Source organism: Polychytrium aggregatum (genome assembly GCF_025602895.1).
Source record: "Polychytrium aggregatum strain JEL109 chromosome Unknown BJ171scaffold_21, whole genome shotgun sequence".
Classification (NCBI taxonomy): Eukaryota; Fungi; Chytridiomycota; class Chytridiomycetes; order Polychytriales; genus Polychytrium; species Polychytrium aggregatum.
Genome location: NW_026516223.1, coordinates 183,483 through 200,894, shown reverse-complemented (window position 1 = coordinate 200,894; position 17,412 = coordinate 183,483). Strand labels below are relative to the sequence as shown.

Below are 17,412 nucleotides of genomic sequence, written 5' to 3'. Positions count from 1 at the left end.
CCCCGCTTCCGAAAAAATTGTCGTGCACAACAAACGCAGGCTCGCATCAGGAAGCATCCCGTCCAGATCGGCTGTCGATCAAGCATCCGCTGCCGCTGCTGTTGCTGCTGCCCAGAACCAAGGCCACCGACACCACCGACACCACCGTCGCCGCTGCACCACGAGCCCCAGAGACAATGAGCCTGTCTGCTATCCCGCGAGCCCTCGGGGCGCTGAAGCTGCGATCACCATGGGCTGCCGTCCAGTCCTGCAGCATGTCGTCCTTCCGCAGCGACATCGACCAGTTCCGACAGCCGCGCTACGAAGAGTCGAGCGGTAGATGGCGCATTCCCCTCCGTCGCCTGCGAGGATGTATATTCTGCTCATACTTGTGGCTGGTCTGGTGATGCTGATTGCACTCCCTCTCCCGCGGCATTTTGGCTGCATCTAGGCCAGGATCAGGATGCCAGCAACCGACGATCACGCTCTCGAGTCTTCAAGCCGTATCAGGTAGCGGGCGATTCATTGTCCATAGCTCACTTCCCATGTGATCTGCACCCTTCAACCGACTGGGCAGCGGCTGAACGACAGCCACATTGGCGTGAGTGCCGGGCTTCTGCCATGAACGCATGCTCACAATCACTGGACTGCCGCACCGGATCGATGCAATCTGTGTCCATCGAACGGCCTCTAGACCTATAAGCCCACCGACCTCAACGACGAGATCTACTGGCAGGAGAAACAGACCAGCGAGAAGCGCAAAGCTCCGGAGAAGAAGGAGGACTTTTTCGCCGTGAGGAACTGGAACCCCATCAAGGTCTACAAGGTACGTCCACCTCGTCTCGGCCCACGCGCTGATCGGGCCTGACCAGCAGAAGCCTGGGATGTGTGTTGCTGATGCCCAGCTCCGATCGATGCCACACAGAATACCGTCATCTTCCCGCAATTCCTGGACGACAACGGCGCTATTCTGTCACGAAAAGCCACTGGTGAGTGCGAGGCATGGGCCTTGCAACTTTCACCCATCGGCGTATCGTTTGCAGACGGCGTGAACATGCGTACAGCTTTGGATCGTGTGGTTCCGACTCGCTCGATGACGCCTAAATCCCTCCTCGTTGCCTCCTCGATATCACTATCACTCCAGGGCTCACCAGGCTCAACCAGCAGAGAATGGCCAAGGCCGTTCGCCGTGCGCGGGCAATGGGTATGTCATCGTTATAGAACCATCAGCTGGATCCGGCAGACAGACCCGTTTTCAGTTCACCCAGCACTGTTCAGCCGTTTGGCGTTACACGTTTGGTTCAGAGGTCTCATCTGCTTTGTTTGCATTGGCAGGGCTCATCCCCTTCACCGGCAACGTTCGGCAATATCTCAACCGAAGCATCATGTTTTCTCGCGACTATGACGATTCCAAGTAGCACCGCTCAACCTCTGTGCGAGTGCAGATTGCGATGAGTACATTGTGCAAGCCCACACCTCGACAGCGACTCTGCACATACGCCCAGACCGACACCGCAGGCAACGATGGAAACCTTATGAATTCAGCACACAAATATAGCATGGGGCGCACCGATCATCCCAAGAGTGGGTGGTGTCGCAAGTCTCCATGGCGATATGGACCGCTTTTTCGATATGGATGTGTGCTTGAGTCAGCCATCCACGGCCAGCTTGAGCAACCGAGAGGAAACTGCTCCACTACTGCAGATCCGAGACATATATTCGCCTAAACCCCCATGTGGCATGTGGTAAATCGCTGCTGCTGCGGTTGGCCACGACTGGATGCTCGTCTCCATACAGGAACCGCCCTCGTTCGGCCTTGTAGATCTCCATGAATCTGCCCGTCATGCAACTCTGGAGATACACCTTCTCGCTCGAGGGCACCGGAAGGAGGTTGACGGCCATCGGAAACCGGATGAACGGGCTGCCCACTTTCCTGCAGGCCGTACGCATGCCCCGAGGTCGTGTCAGCGACAGCGCCTGCGTTCGGCAGCAGCCCGGAGCTCCAGAGGCAGCGACCTGCGTCGATTGAGAACATATGCCAGCACGAAACTCACCAGAGAGTATCCCGGGCATTGATGTCGTCCGAGAGTGTCACAGACTGATGCCCGCCATAGATCGAAAAGTTGGAGACGGTGGTGGGAGATGTCTTGACAGCGTACTTGATGATGCAGAATACGGTGAATGGGCTGTGAGAATCGACGCTGTATGACCCGAGCCATTCGTTGCGACCGCGAGTGGCGTGGTTGCTGGTCGCAGCAGAATCAACGCAGCGTCGCCAGAGATGCCAGTCAAGTCAAACTCGTGGCAGTCGCGAGACCATACCTGCCGCTCAAACCTTCCAGGGAGGGTGAGCAGCCGAAAGGGTTGGCCAAAGTACAAAACATCATCGCCAAGACATTCGTCACGGTCGTTGTGGGGTCTAGACAGCAACGGGAAGTACTCGTGAGCATCGAGCGAACGCTCGGTGGCAAGCAGAAAGTCCGATACACATGGGTGCTGAGCAATGTCGGATATGCAGGGTATCAAGCGCACGGGATGGGCGCTTTCAAGAGTCGCAGAATTTGACTCTCGTCTCCAAACAGACCTTGTGATCTGAAAGACCGTCCTGGATATACTGCCGAGGGACTCGGCTCCGGCAAAGGCCACAAACTCAAACTTGCCGTAAGTGTCCATCAACCGCTGTCGTTCGACAGTGGGAAACACTCCCGAAGGAGCAAAGATCTTTGTCCAAACATCAAAAGTCAGGATGCCTGTGTCGAGGTTTTGCAACTGGATACAGTCTCCAAACCGAAGCGGACGACCGTCATGCAGAGTAGAGTCCGCGGCATAGCTGTCACATCTCGGCCGCTCCTGGCGCTTGGATGGCGAGTGAGTGGTGGCCTGCTCCGCCACGGCCGAACCTGCAGAGACGTTGCCCGGACTCGGTTTGGACAAACTGCTCTGTCCTGCGCTCGCACCGGCTGGTCCGGGTGGAGTGCTTTGTGTGAACGCCAGTTTCTCGCGGCCAGCGTCGATGAAAGACGGCGCGGGCTCATAGTAGAGATGGTGCATGCACTTGGACCGAGCCGGAGGAGGCTGATGGGCTGTCGCTGCAGCCGTGGCCTCGGCTGCATAGGGCAGCTTGATCCCACGACGGACCCAGATGCGCTGTGGGGCTGAGGTTGCAGATGGGGCACCCACTGGCTCGGTCTCGGGCCCAGGAGATACCGCGATGGGCTGTGGACTCTGGAGCTTGTCCCGCTCCTTCGCAACCCACTTTTTGAACTTTGGGTACTGGTCGTAGTGCTTGAGATTGCGCATGAATAGCCGCCGCTCTTGCTCTTGCAGATACTGTCTCTGTTGTTGGAGCTGGGCCTCCTTCTGCTTCAGAAGCTCCAGGGGCGGGATGTCAATGGGTCGGTTGGCTTGCTCAGAGTGAGTCCACAGCGCCGTCCAGGCCATGGGAAGACCCTGGCCAGTTTTTCTCTGGTACTGTTCTCGCGTTGCCTCTCGCTTCTCTGTAAACTCGACCATCTTGTCCTGTGGATACATGTGGATGCCATAGCGCAAGAGCCGAGTCAACTGTCACTGTGGGACCTTGTGCAGGTTCCGGACCATCGCTTCAGCTCCGGATGAGGGCACAGACTTGGTCATCATGTTGTGGTCGATGGCAACACACCTGCAAGGGCAACGTCTCTTCAAACCAGTTGGCCAACAGGGTTGGTGGCTTGAGAGTGAAGGCATTGACTGGTGTTCCATACATGTTGCGTGCGAGCAGATATCCGGTCTCGAGATGGGAATGTGAGCATACCGGGGCTCCCGTCTTCACGGAGACCACCCGCAGGACACAAGAGTCGGGCCAGAGGCTCGGGGAAACAGAACCAAGTGCGCCCATGCACGCTGGGCCATTGTCCCTCGGTGATTGGGCACCGCTCTCGACAATATGGACGCCGCACTGCCGCCGTGGGAAAGAGGGCGATTCAGCCAGTATGGGAAGCCCTGCAGTGAAGAACTCACAGCGCTTCCCATCCCCACCAGCGGCCCGCACACAGGGGCGATATTGCGTTGCATTGGTGCTGCGGTACGGGAGCAAGGTGCACTCTGCAATGCGGTGTTGCATCTGTTTTGCATCTGTTTCGCATCTGTTTCGCACCCTGGCGCTTCGGTTGAGCGCGTTGATGCTGTGTCCTGGCTCGATCCCGTTCGAGCCGGCTGCTTCTCGCACCCAGCAAGGCGAAGCTTTTGAGATCTCGACGAGCATCGCCGATTGCGTCCTTGGGTCTCCAGCAACAGCCCAGCAAGACCGGGCCTGTCTCCTAGCGTGCACGCATTCGGCCCTCCATCGCCAGCCAGCCAGTCAGTCAGCAATACAGCGTCCAGGCAGTATATCCGCATACGCACACCCGACTGGCACTGCAACACCACCAAGCCGCCCGATCAAGCCCCACATCGGCCATGTACTTTACCGCAGACGAAGAGAGGCAGCTCAAGAGCTTCCTGATGGAGAAGCTGGAGCCCATGTATTGTTTCGTTCTGCTCCTGTGTCCCAGCAAATATTCCTGGGGCCGTTTCCAAGGCCTCGGCTGCTGGATTTCCAGCGGCTCCAAGTGACTAGAGAGCCGCCCGATTGCTCTGTTTGTCGGGCACGATCTTCGGACTTTTAGCGGCGAGCAGAGCAGACCGGACGAGGGAGGCGATCTGAGTCTGCCCGAACATCGAATATCTGACTCCAATCGAACTGATTGACTGACTGACTGTGCTTTCTTCTTCTGTATCCCCTCTGTCTATATCGGGGCTCCACGATGCGAACGAATCTCGCCTCGAACCTGTTGGATTTCTCGGCCGATTGATCGGCGGATGCGGGCTTTTCTTGTGGCGGCTGCGGCGCCGTGCTTTAAAACTGTGACTCGACATATATCGGTGCTGCGACGGTACTGTCGTGGGGCATACTGTCGTCGCATGTGCCTCGGAATATTCTACTCCAAATGCCCATGGCTCGGGCTGGCATTCCGGACTCAACAGCTGCGACGCCGACCCAGATGTGCTTGCGGACTATGTCATTGCTCTTCTGAAACACGAAAAGTCCACGGCAGAGCTGCGCTCGCTACTGTCTGCCTCGCTGAGCGAGTTCCTTCGAAACGGTAGGTCTCGTTGGATGTGTCTCGGGGGTCTTGTAGCTCTGAAAGGATCCGTCTAGTCCACCGAGTATGCTTGGCTGACTCAATTTTGAGAGTGATGCGCCCACGACCAGCTAACAGTTTGTGGCTCTTGTTTCTTAAAAACGAACAACCATCTGGGCATGAACGCCAACCGTGGATGTAGACACCGACGGCTTCACCGACACTGTGCTGGAACATCTCTCGCACAAGTCGAGCAGCGCCCGGGGACCCTCGAGCTCGTCTAGGGAAGACCCGGAGCCCCAGCAAATCCCAACGCACTCGGACGACCGGAGAGACGTCGATCTGATCGACCATTCCGACGACGAAGACAACTCGGATCGCAACTTCAAGCACCGCAAGCATAGCTCCAGCCAGTCCGAGAGCCGAAAGCACGGCCGCTCAGACGACGCCGGAAGCTCGCACGGCGACGCATCGACCGGGCACAAGATTCCGAGGGTCGAGGAAGGAAGCATCAGCGTCCATACATCCAAGGCGCACGACCAGAAGCGATCCTACAAGGATGACGGCGGGTTCGCCGACGGGATGGATAGTGGCCGGCCTTCGCGACGCGGTGGATACGACAGCTCGTCTCAACGGCGGGACTACGACTCGGGTCGACCGCGGAACTATGGAAACAGCGGTCCTGGATTCCTCGGAAACAACCCTGGCGCACGCGGCCCCTGGGATGGCTCGAATCCTGGACAGTGGGGTGTGGCGCCGATGCAGGGATATCCGATTCCTGTCGCAGAGGCCCGGTTTGCAGCGGGTGGCATGATGAAGAATCCACGAGGAGGCTCTCGGTCCGCCGCGGGAGGACGAAACGGGAACTTTTCAGAACGCCGGCGTGGGCGATGCCACGACTATGACGGTGGGTGCCCGTGGTTTGCTATGTGCTGTCGGCTATCTGAACCGGACTGCCCAGGGCGCTTGCTTGGCACTGCCTGCTACCGCCAGCAATGCCGACACTTGGCGGTGTCACTCACTAGCCTCTCCTCCCACCAACAGAAAAGGGATACTGCCTCCGAGGCGACCTGTGTCCGTATGACCACGGCGCCGACAGAATTGTTGTCGATGACTCTGCCGCTATGGTGCGACCACAGTTCAACATGTACCAGTCGCATCCTATGGGCCCGGTCATGAATGCGCCTGTGCCAATGGCCGGAGGGCCGATGTACGGCAACGTTATGTTTGCGCCGGCTAGACCCATGGATATGTATGGTGAGTATCGGCGCCACCTGTGGCTGAATCAGTGCTCACAGCCGACGTGTTGCATCTGACTTGATATCGGGGGATCTCTGGGCAGCCACGCCTGGTTCTGACGCCGATGCATCGGAATCTCTCAGGTGCACAGGGCCATCCAATGGCCATGCCCGAAGGCTACGATCCCGAACGAGCTGCGCTCAATGCAGAGCCATCGAGCGCCATGGTTGTTTCAGGCGGGGAAGGGCCGCTGCGTGAGGATAGCCGAGGTCCTTCCCAGCGCGGCCGCGGCCGCGGTGGGGCCCGCATGGGTCGTGGCGGGGCCAAAGGCAGCGGCTATCGAGCCGGAGGAACATCGCTGACGGTTGAAAACATCCCGCGAGAGTTTTGCAACATGGACAAGATCAACAGCTACTTCAAGCAGTTCGGCTCCATCGTCAACATCAACGTGATGGCACACTACCACAAGGCGGTTGTGCAGTTCAGCCAGCACTCGGAAGCAAACGCGGCCTACAACTCGCCCGAGCCCATCTTCTCGAATCGGTTCGTCAAGGTTTATTGGTCGCGCGAGGAGCGGGACGATGGTGGGGCCGAGGGCAGCAAGTTTGGCGCCGGCCCGTCGTCCGGCCAGCCCCAGGAGCCCCAAGAGCTGACTGAGGAACAGAAGCAGCAGCAAGAACGCATCAAGGCCATCGCAAAGCTGCAGCAGCAAAAGCAAGAGCTGATTCAGCGACAGCTGGACCAGCAGAAAGCGCTCATGGAGAAGCTGGACAAGGACAAGACGCTCACCCCTGCGGCTCGCGTGGAGATCATGAAGACCGTCAAGCTGCTGGCCGAGTCGATCAAGTCCATGATGAACATGTCGGTGGCGGCCCCACCCCGAGCGGCGCCGACCCCTGCTGCCAACAAGGCTCTGATGGATGAGAAGGAACGTGAGCGACTGGACCGCGAGCTGGATCTGCTCGCACAGAACAAGACGCCCGATGCCAGCGAACCGGCGTCGACCAGCGGCGAAGCTACCAAGCCCAGCACGGTATGTGAATGCAGCGACAGCGGGCTTGTACATCGTTTGAATAGGCAGCGATCATGGACGTTTGAGAGCTCCGATATTGTGCATTTCATCGGGCGAGCCAGACACGGGCTCGGGATCTTGATGCTCTGGGCGACCGGTGCTGGCTCTGGTGGCATCCACTGACTCGTTCCTGTTCTGATGTCGTGGCAACGTCGCTTGTCATGCGACTGCTTGTCTGTGATGCCCATGTTGAACGAATGCCTCCAGACACCTGGTGTCGAGGTTCCGCCCGCACAAAGCCCGACCGCTGCGGCTGCTGCCTCGGCTCCAATCGCCGTCTATTCAGGACGAGGACGTGGCGCCTCGTTCGGCTGGGGTGGACGAGGGCAGAGCTGGATGCGTGGCGGAGGGCCCGGACACGCCCCTGTTCGGCACTTCAACCTCGACAACCGGCCAACGACGCTGCTCGTGAAGGGCATTCCTGCTGGCGAGCACGACGGCTTCAAGGAACTGTACGAGGTAAGCGCCGCGGTGATCCGGATGCATAGTGGCGGCTGGGAAGGGCAGTCCCTGCGAGAAAGTGAGCCTGGGCTGACTCTGGTCTTTGCGTGGCAAGCATGGCGAGAGAAAGCGACGATGTGGTTGTTAACACCATGGCTCCTCCAGTCGTTTGGCCCCATCGAAAGCCTGTCGTTCCTGGACGAAGAAAAGGCGACGGCGCTTGTCCGATACAAAGCGCGCAAGTTTGCCGAGATTGTGAGTGCATCTGGCTGGGGCAGAGAGCCTTGTGTTGGAGCAATGATGCTGTGGAGCGCTGCGGATTCGTGTGCGGGGACAATACGCAGCCGTGCTGACGCTTTCCTTGCTGCCTGTCCAGGCTTATGCATACGGCTCGAAGCTGCCATCGGGCGGCGCCGTCGAGCTTGCGTGGCAGAGCAACGCCGCCAACAGCGCTGCGACGTCCCCAACGACCACGACCGACCCGCTGACCGAGCCGGCGGATCAGCCTCCGGAGCAAGACACACCAGCGCCGGCAGAGACCGAGGCAGAAACGGGCGTCCCGGCCGAGTCGACCCTCGAGACGCACTGGAACGATGAGGACGAGGACGAGGACGACCACCAGGACCGGTCATGGAAGCGATAAGAGGGACAGTGCTTGAATACACACGCAGTATGCCCGGAGCAGTCCCAGTCGCGGCTGGCAACAGGACCAGCGACAGTCGCACACAGCAGCAATCGGTGGCAGCCCGCAGCGCTCCGGAGCCCCAACAATACACGATGAAAAAATAGGCACGATGAAAAAATAGGACGTGACCCCTGTGCGTCCTGCGCGCTCACAAGGCCGTGCCTTGTCGCCGGGAGGGGTCGTGGCCAGTGCCAAAGCAGTCCACCCGGAACCAGCGATGCCCCAGCATGAAGGCCATTCTTTTGTGTCTGGGCGCTGCGGCAGGGTTGCGGGGCAGAGTTGCGGGGCAGAGTCGAGCGGGTGGGGAGGGCCGCTCTTGGCCGTTTCTGCGCTCTGGGTCGTCGTCGTCGTCTTTGCACGCTGCTCGTCAAGATCTTCTCAGCTTGCTCGCTTTGGATTCCCACCGTGGATTCCCATCTTGGATACCCACCTTGGATACCCACCTTGGATTCTCGCTCAGATTCCCACCGCTTCGGCCCGCCCACACCGCCCCCAAGCCCTTCCGCTCGAGATCGCCTGTGATCCGCCCGCCCGCCTGTCGTCTTCGTCTCTGTTCTGAAGACCCAGCTTCCGCCCACTCCATCTGCCCGGCTTTCCGTTCGGCTCGCAGCCCCCGACTTCCCCCGTTTCCATCCTCTCTGTCCAGCACCACCATCATGACCGTGAACACTGCCGTTAGACGACCCTTCCTGATCATCCTGGACATCAATGGAGTCCTGATCGATCGCATCACCGACAGCCCTGCCCGGCGTTTATCGGAAACAAACCCATTCCGTCCACACGGGCTCTATGCAACCATCTCAAAGCGCAAAGGGCCAGAGTGAGTTTGATTTGTATGCCCATTGTGATCGACGACTGCTTCCCGTCCCTGCCTCGTCCAGCCGCCCGCTGTGTGCAGTGTGCTCTCGGCGTCTCTGTCGCTCTGCGCTTCTGGCACCTGTCGATTGATCAGCACTCTACTCTGGGCCGTCCACACGCATGTTGCTGATCCATTTGTTCTCGCTGCCTCCTCGACGGGCAGACGCATCCACATCCGTCCGCACGTTGACGTCTTCCTCAAGGTCCTGCTCGAAAACTTTTCCGTTGCTACCTGGACCTCGGCCATGGCCAAAAATGCCGAGCCCTTGGTAGATCTCATCATGCAGGACCGCAGCGAAGATCTGGCCTTCCAGTGGTCTCAGGATAAGTGCACCCTCACAGGTCGACAGGTGCGCAAGTCGAACGGCAGCGGCAACAAACCCGAGATCATCAAGGAACTGCAGACCGTCTGGGAGAGCCCAGAGGTAAACAGCGACAACCGCTGGTCGGAGGTGAGCCATTGCGTTTGTGCATGGTTCGCGTCAGGCGGTTCGCTGGACACGGCAGAATATGTTGCGATGCTTCGGTGAGCCAAACATCATGGCGGCGTCTGCCCAGGCTCACCGAGGACGATGCAAGTGTTTCAGGGACCAGAGGCTCTATGCGCCTGTATATAGATATATGGGAGAGCCAATCTAACCCGGTCTGCTGCTGCTGCTCGCTCCAGAAAAACACCATCATCATCGACGACAGCCTGTTCAAGGCTCGAATGAATCCCAAGAACATCCTCCATATTCCGGCCTTTACGACCCAGGACCACACCGTGGACTCAAAGAAGGACATGGTGCTCCCCAGTCTCCTGAAGTACCTGCTTCAAGTATCCTCCGACGAGACCAAGACCGACGTTCGCGACTGGCCCACTTTCTGCGAGGAGGTTTCCGCTCCCCTCCAGGAGCCTCCGAATCTGTCGATTGCATCGTTTGAGCGGTATGTCGTCAAGGAGGAATACCGGATTGATCCCTTGGACGAAGCCGACAGAGAGCGCTTCATCAAGCCCTCCGAGTTTCCACCCATCCGAGCACCACTCAGCAACCAACAGCGAGACGATGTCCTGCTGGCTGGCGTCACTCGTCGACTCGAGGCGATTGGTATTTAACGCAGCTCGCTGCTTTGGCACCAAAGGGGCTCTGCTCCAACACCAAGAGCGAGGGCCTGGCGGAGGAGTGGCCGGTGCGCATAGCCACATCTGCCGATGCACTGGCCGCCTTTCTTCGGGTCCGATGCCTCTTCGTCCAAGATGGCTTTTCTTGCAAGCCGCATTTTTGTCTCGATCGATTGTGGGCCTGGCCAAGTTGCTGCCTGCTCCTACTTTCAGACTCGTATCCGTTGTTATTTTTTTGGTATTGACGACCGACTGCCAGAGTGCTCCAGCAACGACTCTTCTGGCACCCGCCCATTGTATTCGAACCGACGCTGGACTGCTTTGCTTGGCTGATTTGCCTGGATCGTACGCTCTATTCAGAAAAAAAAACGGGACACCACACCCGCTTCCATGAACATGTGGTATGTGATGGGCTTGCGTCGACTGAGCCATAAGAAATAGAGCAGATCACTTTGGCAGCCTCCGGGTGAAGACATTGGGCCGCTGCCGGTCTCCACAATCGACCTGCACACTGGTCTCGGAGTGCCAGCGGTGAATGGTGCTCTTGGACACACTGGCGAATGGCCATGGCCAGCGTGCGATGGTATCCGGTAACAAAATACTCGGTCAATGACCAACAACCAAGGTGTCCCATTTCTTTCTGGAGCTCCTCGTTCGCATCCTCGTCTCTCGCTCGCGCCTCTCGCTCGCGCCAACCCCACGCCGCCTGTGCCGCGCCGTCGACCAATCACCGACGCACCCCCACACGCCGCTGCGCACGGCTGCTCCAGCCGCGTGATTGGCTGCGGGCAGGGCGCGCTCCGATTGGTGCGCGGGGGCGGAGGCGACGCGCCGCCCGGGGTATAAATACGGCGGTTGTCGCCGCCTCCTTCGTCCCGACCGTGGAAATTGCGCCGCACGGACCGTTCCCGCCTTCTGCCTGCTGCTGTCCTGCCGCTGTCCTGCTGCTGTCCTGCCCTTCGCCGTCGTCATCCACAAACAGCACCAGCCCTGCCGGCCCCTGTATAAATAGCCCTTGCTGCTTCTATTTTCCCTCGCCGGCGCTGCACCACTGTCTGCCACACCGTCCCGTTTTGGCCAGCGTCTCTGTATCTCGGATCGGCCGCGCCTGGAACATAAAAGCCATTGCTTTCCCACACTCCTTCCCCGCATCATCCTCGAGCCCCGTCCCTCTGCCAAGGACGATAGCATCGAGTCCAAGTCTGTAGCTCCCTTCAAGCAAGACACCTGTCTCTGTATTCGCCTGTACCGACAGCCCATCTGCCACTCGCCAACATGAAGCGTCTCCTCGACCACGAGCTCTACTCGGTGAGAATCACAGCTGCCACTGCCATGGTTTGTGTGTGCTTATCACCGGTCAGCCAGTTACTCTGCGGTGGTTGCTGGGCTTCTCGCTGCAGTTATATGTTCAACGCATTGTGAACGGTACCTCGGTGCGAATGCGTGTGGCATCCAGTGGCTGCCGATGTGGTAGTGTGCCCAAGGCACCCCGGACCTGTCTTGTCTCGCCCTGATGTCTGGTCATTTGGATGCTCATGTGCCGGCTGCCTCAACTTGGCTGCTTACTGACCCATTCCCATCACCCGATCTTCCCAAACAGAACCAGGCTCTATTTGAGCAGGACACCACCTCCCTCAAGCGGCGCCGTCCCGAACCCTGCCAAGGTCACTGGGCCAGCGTTCCTGCTCCTGCAGAGCCCTTCCACGCCGTCGGCCTCGCATATGGCTCGATCCCGGCCTATCCCAAGTCGCAGGACGGCCATCCGTGTGTCGGATCGGGTTTTGCCTCAGGGCTCTCGCACTATCGCTCGTTTGACTCGCTGCGCTCCCAAGACAGCCTCGAGCCGATACAGCCGTATGCGCCAGGATTCGCCTGCCTGCCCTCGTCGGCGAACATCGTCACAAGCGCGGCCGGATACCATCATCCGCATGGCGCACCCTCCGCCTCGTCGGGATACTCGCTATCCGGCCCACTCACGCCGTCATCACCCGATGCCATGGACATTGAGATGGAGACCTCGCCGGTCGTCCCTCAGCCTCAGCCCCAGCCTCAGCCCCGGGCTGCCCAGCCTGTCGCCCACCATCCAAGCGTCTACCAGCCGCCCAAGATACTGAGCACCCATGACTTGCACCCCCTGTCCTGGCGACAGCGCATGAACTCGTGAGCGCCCTTCCCGTCCGTCGTCCATCTGTTGTCCATACAAACTGCCTTCCAAGCGGGGCGGCCTTCTGCCAAAAGTCTGTGCCTTGGGTCAAGATCCTTCCTCTGCCGGCAAAGCGGAGTGATTCTGTTACCGCAAGGGCCCTCCCCACCTTGACAGTGCACCTCTCTGCAAGCTAATGATTTCTCCCTCGTCCTTTCCTCCTCTGCCTTTCTGTCAATATTCCTCCGCCCCCCCCCATTATCACCCACCCGCCTGTGTTCGTCCCTCGAGTCTGCTCGACCACCCGTCCCCTCTCGCGATGGGCGGTGATGTGCTCGCCACTCCACTCTCTCCATCTGTGTGCGAGAGCCACATTCCTTATATTATTACCCTTCTCGTCTTCGTAGATAGCCAGAATCAGTGTTGTAATCTTGCCCAAAATACAATACCATCGCAAGCAAGCTTCTCGCCTCGCCGCGACTGTCCTGCGAACGACAGAGCGAGTTTGTTTGGGGGGGGGAATCCATCCGCCCGTCCGATTGCCAGCTCGACTGTCGGCTCGGTTGTTGGTGGGTGCGATGGCAGGCAGACCAGCGCAAGCGAGGGATGTGGCTCATGGCAGGGCACCATGTCGGAGTTGTTTTGCGAAAGGGGACGGGCGGCATGAGGCTATTACGGACTGCACGAGTTGTTTGTTGGTTGTTCAAAGGCTGGTGGTCTTACAGCGACAACGGTGGCATGTCTGCCTGGCTTGAGATGGCAGCCGTCACCGGCCGATCGCTGCCTGTCTGACTTTCGTCCGGCTCTGCCGCTGCCAGGCTCCCCCGCGAGTACATGTGCAGATGTTGGTGGTCGAGGCCGAGCTGGAACTCGCTCAGAATGGATGAGACAATCAGCCGGCCGGGATAGATCTGACTCGGATGGGACTGGGCAAGGGCCCGCTTGTGCTCGAGCGCCAGCTCGTTCATCAGGTCGACGAGGTCGTCGTCGCGATACAGTCGGCGCGCGGTCATCTGGGAGATGAAGCGGATGCGGAACTCGCTCAACAGTTGGTACTCTGAGACAGGATCATTGGCAGGAGCAGTTCTCGGGCGTCGCCCCGGCTCCTGCTTCTGCTCCGGTCCGAGGCCCAGCTCCAGCCCAAGCCCGAGGTCGTCCAGGGCGAAATCGAGGGTGCGGTCGAGGCTGTCTGCCCGGCTTGGGTCGAGTGGCCGGTGTATGTGCATGGCATCATCCGACGGCGTCGGCGGCAAGAATGACGCCAGAGGAGCAGCCCCCGAGTGGTAAATGCCTGCGGCGACGACCTTGGCGGGGAAGGGGGCATGGTTTTGGGTGTGCAGGATGCGCTCCAATCCCAGCTGCAGCCCGGCAGCTGTGTCCGGGCGAGAGCGTTTGTCGAGGGATGCATTTCCAGCGATACTGTCGGCCCATGATCCCGTCGATCGGCGCCGGCTCGACGGAGGCATGCTGGCCCGGTCGACAAAGACCGAGGCCGGTACAAACGACCGGCGCCGGCGAGCAATGAGGGTGGTGTTCCAGAGATGCTCGAGCGCCGAGCTCTTTGAGAGCTCCTTCCACTTTGCCAGATCCAGCGTCCGTCTCCACAGATGCAGTCGGTTGAGGACATGTTCGGCGGCCTCCACACGGTCGAGGCTCTCAAAGTCGGTGAGATGGAAGATGCGGGTCGCCGGCGAGAAGCGGATCCACACGGCATCCCAGCAGTCCTTGAGCAGCCGCAGGATCTTGAGCGAGAGAAAGTACCTCTGCTGCCGGCTGAGTCGGATGGACTTGGGATTGCGCCCGGGGCTGCTGCCGACGACATGGCTGGGACGAGGATCGTTCACACGGACATCGCCTGTGTCGATACCGGCTGAGTCTCGCTGGTGCGCATGCATTCGATTGTTGTGGCCAGGAGTGCTTCCGGGGTCGTTGCGTCCGGAGCAATTGCTGCTGCTGCTGCTGCTTGCTCTTCCTGCGTCAACAGGATCGTCTTCCATCTCCATCTGGTCGGCGTAGTAACTGTCGAGTGCGTCGACCTTATCGTCCTTGCCCGGCTGGGCACCTGGGGTATACATGGGTCTGTCAAGGTCGGCGTCCGTCTCGTGGCCAAAGATCAGAGTCTGCATGCTCTCGACTTGGCCGACGGCATCGTGGATGCGCCTGGAGAGGACCGAGTTGTACTTGACATAGCGCTGTGGCAGTGTGGCCAGGAGCTGGAGCATGGCCTGGATGCTGGCTTGAAGCTCCTCGTTCGACAACTGGAGCGGGTTTGGGCTTGGCACACCAGACGAGGATTTGCCAGTGGCATTGGCGAGACGACTGCTGCACTTGCTCTGGCGGTCCTGCGTTTGAGTCGGACTTGATGACGGGCGCGACGTCAATGGCCGATGTGCCCGAGGCAGCTCTGGCAGGGGCTGCTGATACACATCGCCATCGCTGTTGTTGCGGGTTCCGACGTTGGTGTGCTGGTTGTGGATGTGCCGGTCTGGTTGCCTCGCCTGGACCATGGGTCGACCCGCCAGCATGCCGGGCCTGGCGGGAACGACGCCGGGACCGCCTGTATCTGAGATGATCGTGAGCTCGGACAGGTTCTTCTCGAGACGACGAGTGCTTGGCGATGCAGAGCCTTGGCCGGTGCGTGAAAAGTCATTGGTGCTGGACGAACGACGGCCCGTGGGAAGAGGGGCATGTTTGGATGAGGGATCGAGACCAGGGACAGCAGATATGCCTGCTGCACAACCGACCACTTCGTAGACCCCGGCCTCGACAAGCATCGGGCCTGAGACAAACTCGCGAGTTTCAGCATCCTGGCCCGCATCTCGGTCGGGTCGGGCGTCTGCTGCCTTGACCGCCGAATGCACTGTCTGGACGATCCGATAGACCGCGGGCTTGGGGGTCGAAGCAACCCCGAGTGCCCGAAAGACCCTGGCAAGCTCGACGGGCGTCGACAACGGGCCGTAGCAGCATCCCGCAAAGAAAACTCTGCAGTATGTCTTGGAAGCCGAGGGATTCTGCATGGGGACCCGTATTCGAGAGCATCCGCTCGTTGGATCCGTTGGACATGTGTGAGCTTGGCAGCGAGAGGGATTGCGAGCAGACCCTCGGAGAACCCCCGAGCAAGAATGAGGTGCTTGGGCATTGTCGACGCAGAGCCAATCTCGATTTTACGAGCACCAATACCGATGCTGAGAAGGCGGTGCATCATCCTCGATCGATGGCCTCCGATGAGATCGGAGCAGCTCGCCCAACAATGCATCCTCCCTTCCCACCACCAATCATGATCGCGCAACATATGGCCATGGTCGTCGTCCTGAGTCACAGCCGCCAAAAATACTCCACCGCTCGACGATCCGAGCTCAGCAGTGGCATCCAGTGGCTACCCACATTGTCCAGTCCAGGAACATGTCCGGTGAGTAGGATCGGGGTAATCAATCCTCAGCAACAACTGTATTCATGACCATGTGCAACAAAATCCACACGCACGCTTAGTTGGCCTTGCCAGACTGAGCAACACGGCTGAGGCGGGCGAGGGCAGCCTGGAGAAGCAGAAGCAGAAGCAGGGCCGAGGCGTCAGCGAGGGCATTGAGAGTGCATTGGAAACCAGAGACGGTCGCAGGATCTGAACAGCAGCAGCAGCAGCAACAGGGCTGGCGCACATTGAGAGCAAAGGGCCGTGCCGGAGACAGATACGTACAGACTGGAGATCAGGGCGGTAGGTGTTGGTGATCTTCTTGACAGTCTTGGCAGCACCGCGGACACCGGTCTTGAAGACGACCTCGGTGGTGGCCTTGATGGGGTGGTTGGCCTTCTTGGTCTTGGTCAGAGTAAGGGTGACACCCTTGGCACCCTGGGCAATGCCGATGGTCTGCAGACCCAGCCAGCATCACAGATGGGATGAGTTCACAAGACATGGATGGCGGCAACAGCATCCAGACCCACGGCCAGCACGCCGACTCGCAACATACCTGGGCGCTGGCGATGCCAGAGAACTTGTACGAGTTCTTGTTGAGGAGGTTGCCCTTCTCGCGAGAGAACTCAGCACCGTTTCTCTTGACGAGGAAGGAGTTGGACTTCTTGGTCAAAAGCCAGACAAGATCAGAGGACATCTGCGAACACCAGGGGGCGGATACGGTCAGCGTCGTGAGGTGGCACTCGTAGTCAGGATTGCCGCCGGGGGGGGTAAACGAATCGAAATTGAAAGAGCGACAGTGAATCCGCGGTGCAGCTGTGGCATGGATCGGTACGACTTGTTCGAGCAGGTCATGGGTGGGCGTTGCTGATGGCTGGAGCCGTCAATGCACAGAGAGCTTTGCCGTCCAAAGTCCATGTCCTATGGCAGCACCGGCTGCAGGGTCCGGGAGGCAATCGTCTGCCGTGGATCCATCCGAGAGTGGCTTCTCTGTGTTGATGCCGAGACAGTGTTGATCCCACGGACAGATCCATTTGTTAAAGAGCAACGGACCGATCCTGGCGTTCGGGCCGTCCCACCGCCATCCGGCACAGCGTCCCATGCTGGATCGTCGTCCAAAGCCGCTGATTCACTGAGCACACGAGTCCGTATCGATCGGATTGATACCGATGAATGCTTGCGTCCGTTGCATCCTTGGTCCCGCATTCGACAGGAGCCACAGCCGCACTCCGCGAGCGAATCATCCAGCTGTCGTGTGTCGCAGACGACAGCATCCCGATGTGACAGGGCCTGTCTGTACATGCACACAAGCACGCCGTGCGCGAACGCAGCAGCTTGCCGATGCAGGGGGCGCAGGTGTACCTTTGCGAGTTGTGAGGAGATAT

General features: G+C 59.4%; 6 protein-coding genes across 6 annotated transcripts; 3 read left to right on the top strand and 3 right to left on the bottom strand.

Annotated features, from left to right (window-relative positions):
- Positions 1-254: 254 nt before the first annotated feature.
- BJ171DRAFT_582357 (ribosomal protein S18) lies at positions 255-1,397 on the top strand (the record flags this gene model as incomplete). The annotated part of the gene is made up of 6 exons (XM_053114173.1): positions 255-315; positions 431-489; positions 674-805; positions 905-968; positions 1,124-1,183; positions 1,315-1,397. The coding sequence occupies 6 exons, from the start codon at positions 255-257 to the stop codon at positions 1,395-1,397; spliced, it is 459 nt and encodes a 152-aa protein (XP_052966059.1).
- Positions 1,315-3,721, bottom strand: BJ171DRAFT_621882 (uncharacterized protein; the record flags this gene model as incomplete). Its single annotated transcript, XM_053115439.1, has 5 exons — positions 1,315-1,912; positions 2,034-2,137; positions 2,302-2,398; positions 2,564-3,498; positions 3,638-3,721. 5 exons carry the CDS (start codon positions 3,719-3,721, stop codon positions 1,675-1,677), a joined length of 1,458 nt encoding a protein of 485 aa, XP_052966058.1. The 3' UTR covers positions 1,315-1,674.
- Positions 3,722-4,231: 510 nt separating this feature from the next.
- Positions 4,232-8,633, top strand: BJ171DRAFT_507226 (uncharacterized protein). Its single transcript, XM_053111195.1, has 8 exons — positions 4,232-4,478; positions 4,981-5,099; positions 5,281-5,985; positions 6,123-6,335; positions 6,461-7,350; positions 7,597-7,848; positions 7,996-8,085; positions 8,207-8,633. The coding sequence occupies exons 1-8, from the start codon at positions 4,414-4,416 to the stop codon at positions 8,471-8,473; spliced, it is 2,601 nt and encodes an 866-aa protein (XP_052966057.1). The 5' UTR covers positions 4,232-4,413; the 3' UTR covers positions 8,474-8,633.
- Positions 8,634-8,799: 166 nt separating this feature from the next.
- BJ171DRAFT_599523 (NLI interacting factor-like phosphatase-domain-containing protein) lies at positions 8,800-10,933 on the top strand. The gene is made up of 3 exons (XM_053114940.1): positions 8,800-9,335; positions 9,537-9,825; positions 10,041-10,933. Exons 1-3 carry the CDS (start codon positions 9,172-9,174, stop codon positions 10,467-10,469), a joined length of 882 nt encoding a protein of 293 aa, XP_052966056.1. The 5' UTR covers positions 8,800-9,171; the 3' UTR covers positions 10,470-10,933.
- A 2,147-nt stretch (positions 10,934-13,080) lies between these two features.
- On the bottom strand, positions 13,081-15,404 carry BJ171DRAFT_507223 (uncharacterized protein). The gene has a single exon (XM_053111194.1). The coding sequence runs from the start codon at positions 15,390-15,392 to the stop codon at positions 13,338-13,340; it is 2,055 nt and encodes a 684-aa protein (XP_052966055.1). The 5' UTR covers positions 15,393-15,404; the 3' UTR covers positions 13,081-13,337.
- A 699-nt stretch (positions 15,405-16,103) lies between these two features.
- Positions 16,104-16,724, bottom strand: BJ171DRAFT_582351 (ribosomal L28e/Mak16; the record flags this gene model as incomplete). Its single annotated transcript, XM_053114172.1, has 3 exons — positions 16,104-16,154; positions 16,313-16,483; positions 16,584-16,724. The coding sequence occupies 3 exons, from the start codon at positions 16,722-16,724 to the stop codon at positions 16,104-16,106; spliced, it is 363 nt and encodes a 120-aa protein (XP_052966054.1).
- Between the last annotated feature and the right edge of the window lie 688 nt (positions 16,725-17,412).

Excerpts from the sequence above, each read along its gene's own strand:
- BJ171DRAFT_507226 (XM_053111195.1), top strand. The coding sequence starts at position 4,414 with ATGTACTTTACCGCAGACGAAGAGAGGCAGCTCAAGAGCTTCCTGATG. Across the intron at positions 4,479-4,980 it reads ATGGAGAAGCTGGAGCCCAT|CTGCGACGCCGACCCAGATG; the intron begins GTATTGTTTCGT and ends CGGACTCAACAG. Across the intron at positions 8,086-8,206 it reads CGCGCAAGTTTGCCGAGATT|GCTTATGCATACGGCTCGAA; the intron begins GTGAGTGCATCT and ends CTGCCTGTCCAG.
- BJ171DRAFT_599523 (XM_053114940.1), top strand. The coding sequence starts at position 9,172 with ATGACCGTGAACACTGCCGTTAGACGACCCTTCCTGATCATCCTGGAC. Across the intron at positions 9,336-9,536 it reads TCAAAGCGCAAAGGGCCAGA|ACGCATCCACATCCGTCCGC; the intron begins GTGAGTTTGATT and ends CTCGACGGGCAG. Across the intron at positions 9,826-10,040 it reads GCGACAACCGCTGGTCGGAG|AAAAACACCATCATCATCGA; the intron begins GTGAGCCATTGC and ends TGCTCGCTCCAG.
- BJ171DRAFT_507223 (XM_053111194.1), bottom strand. The coding sequence starts at position 15,392 with ATGCTTGTCGAGGCCGGGGTCTACGAAGTGGTCGGTTGTGCAGCAGGC.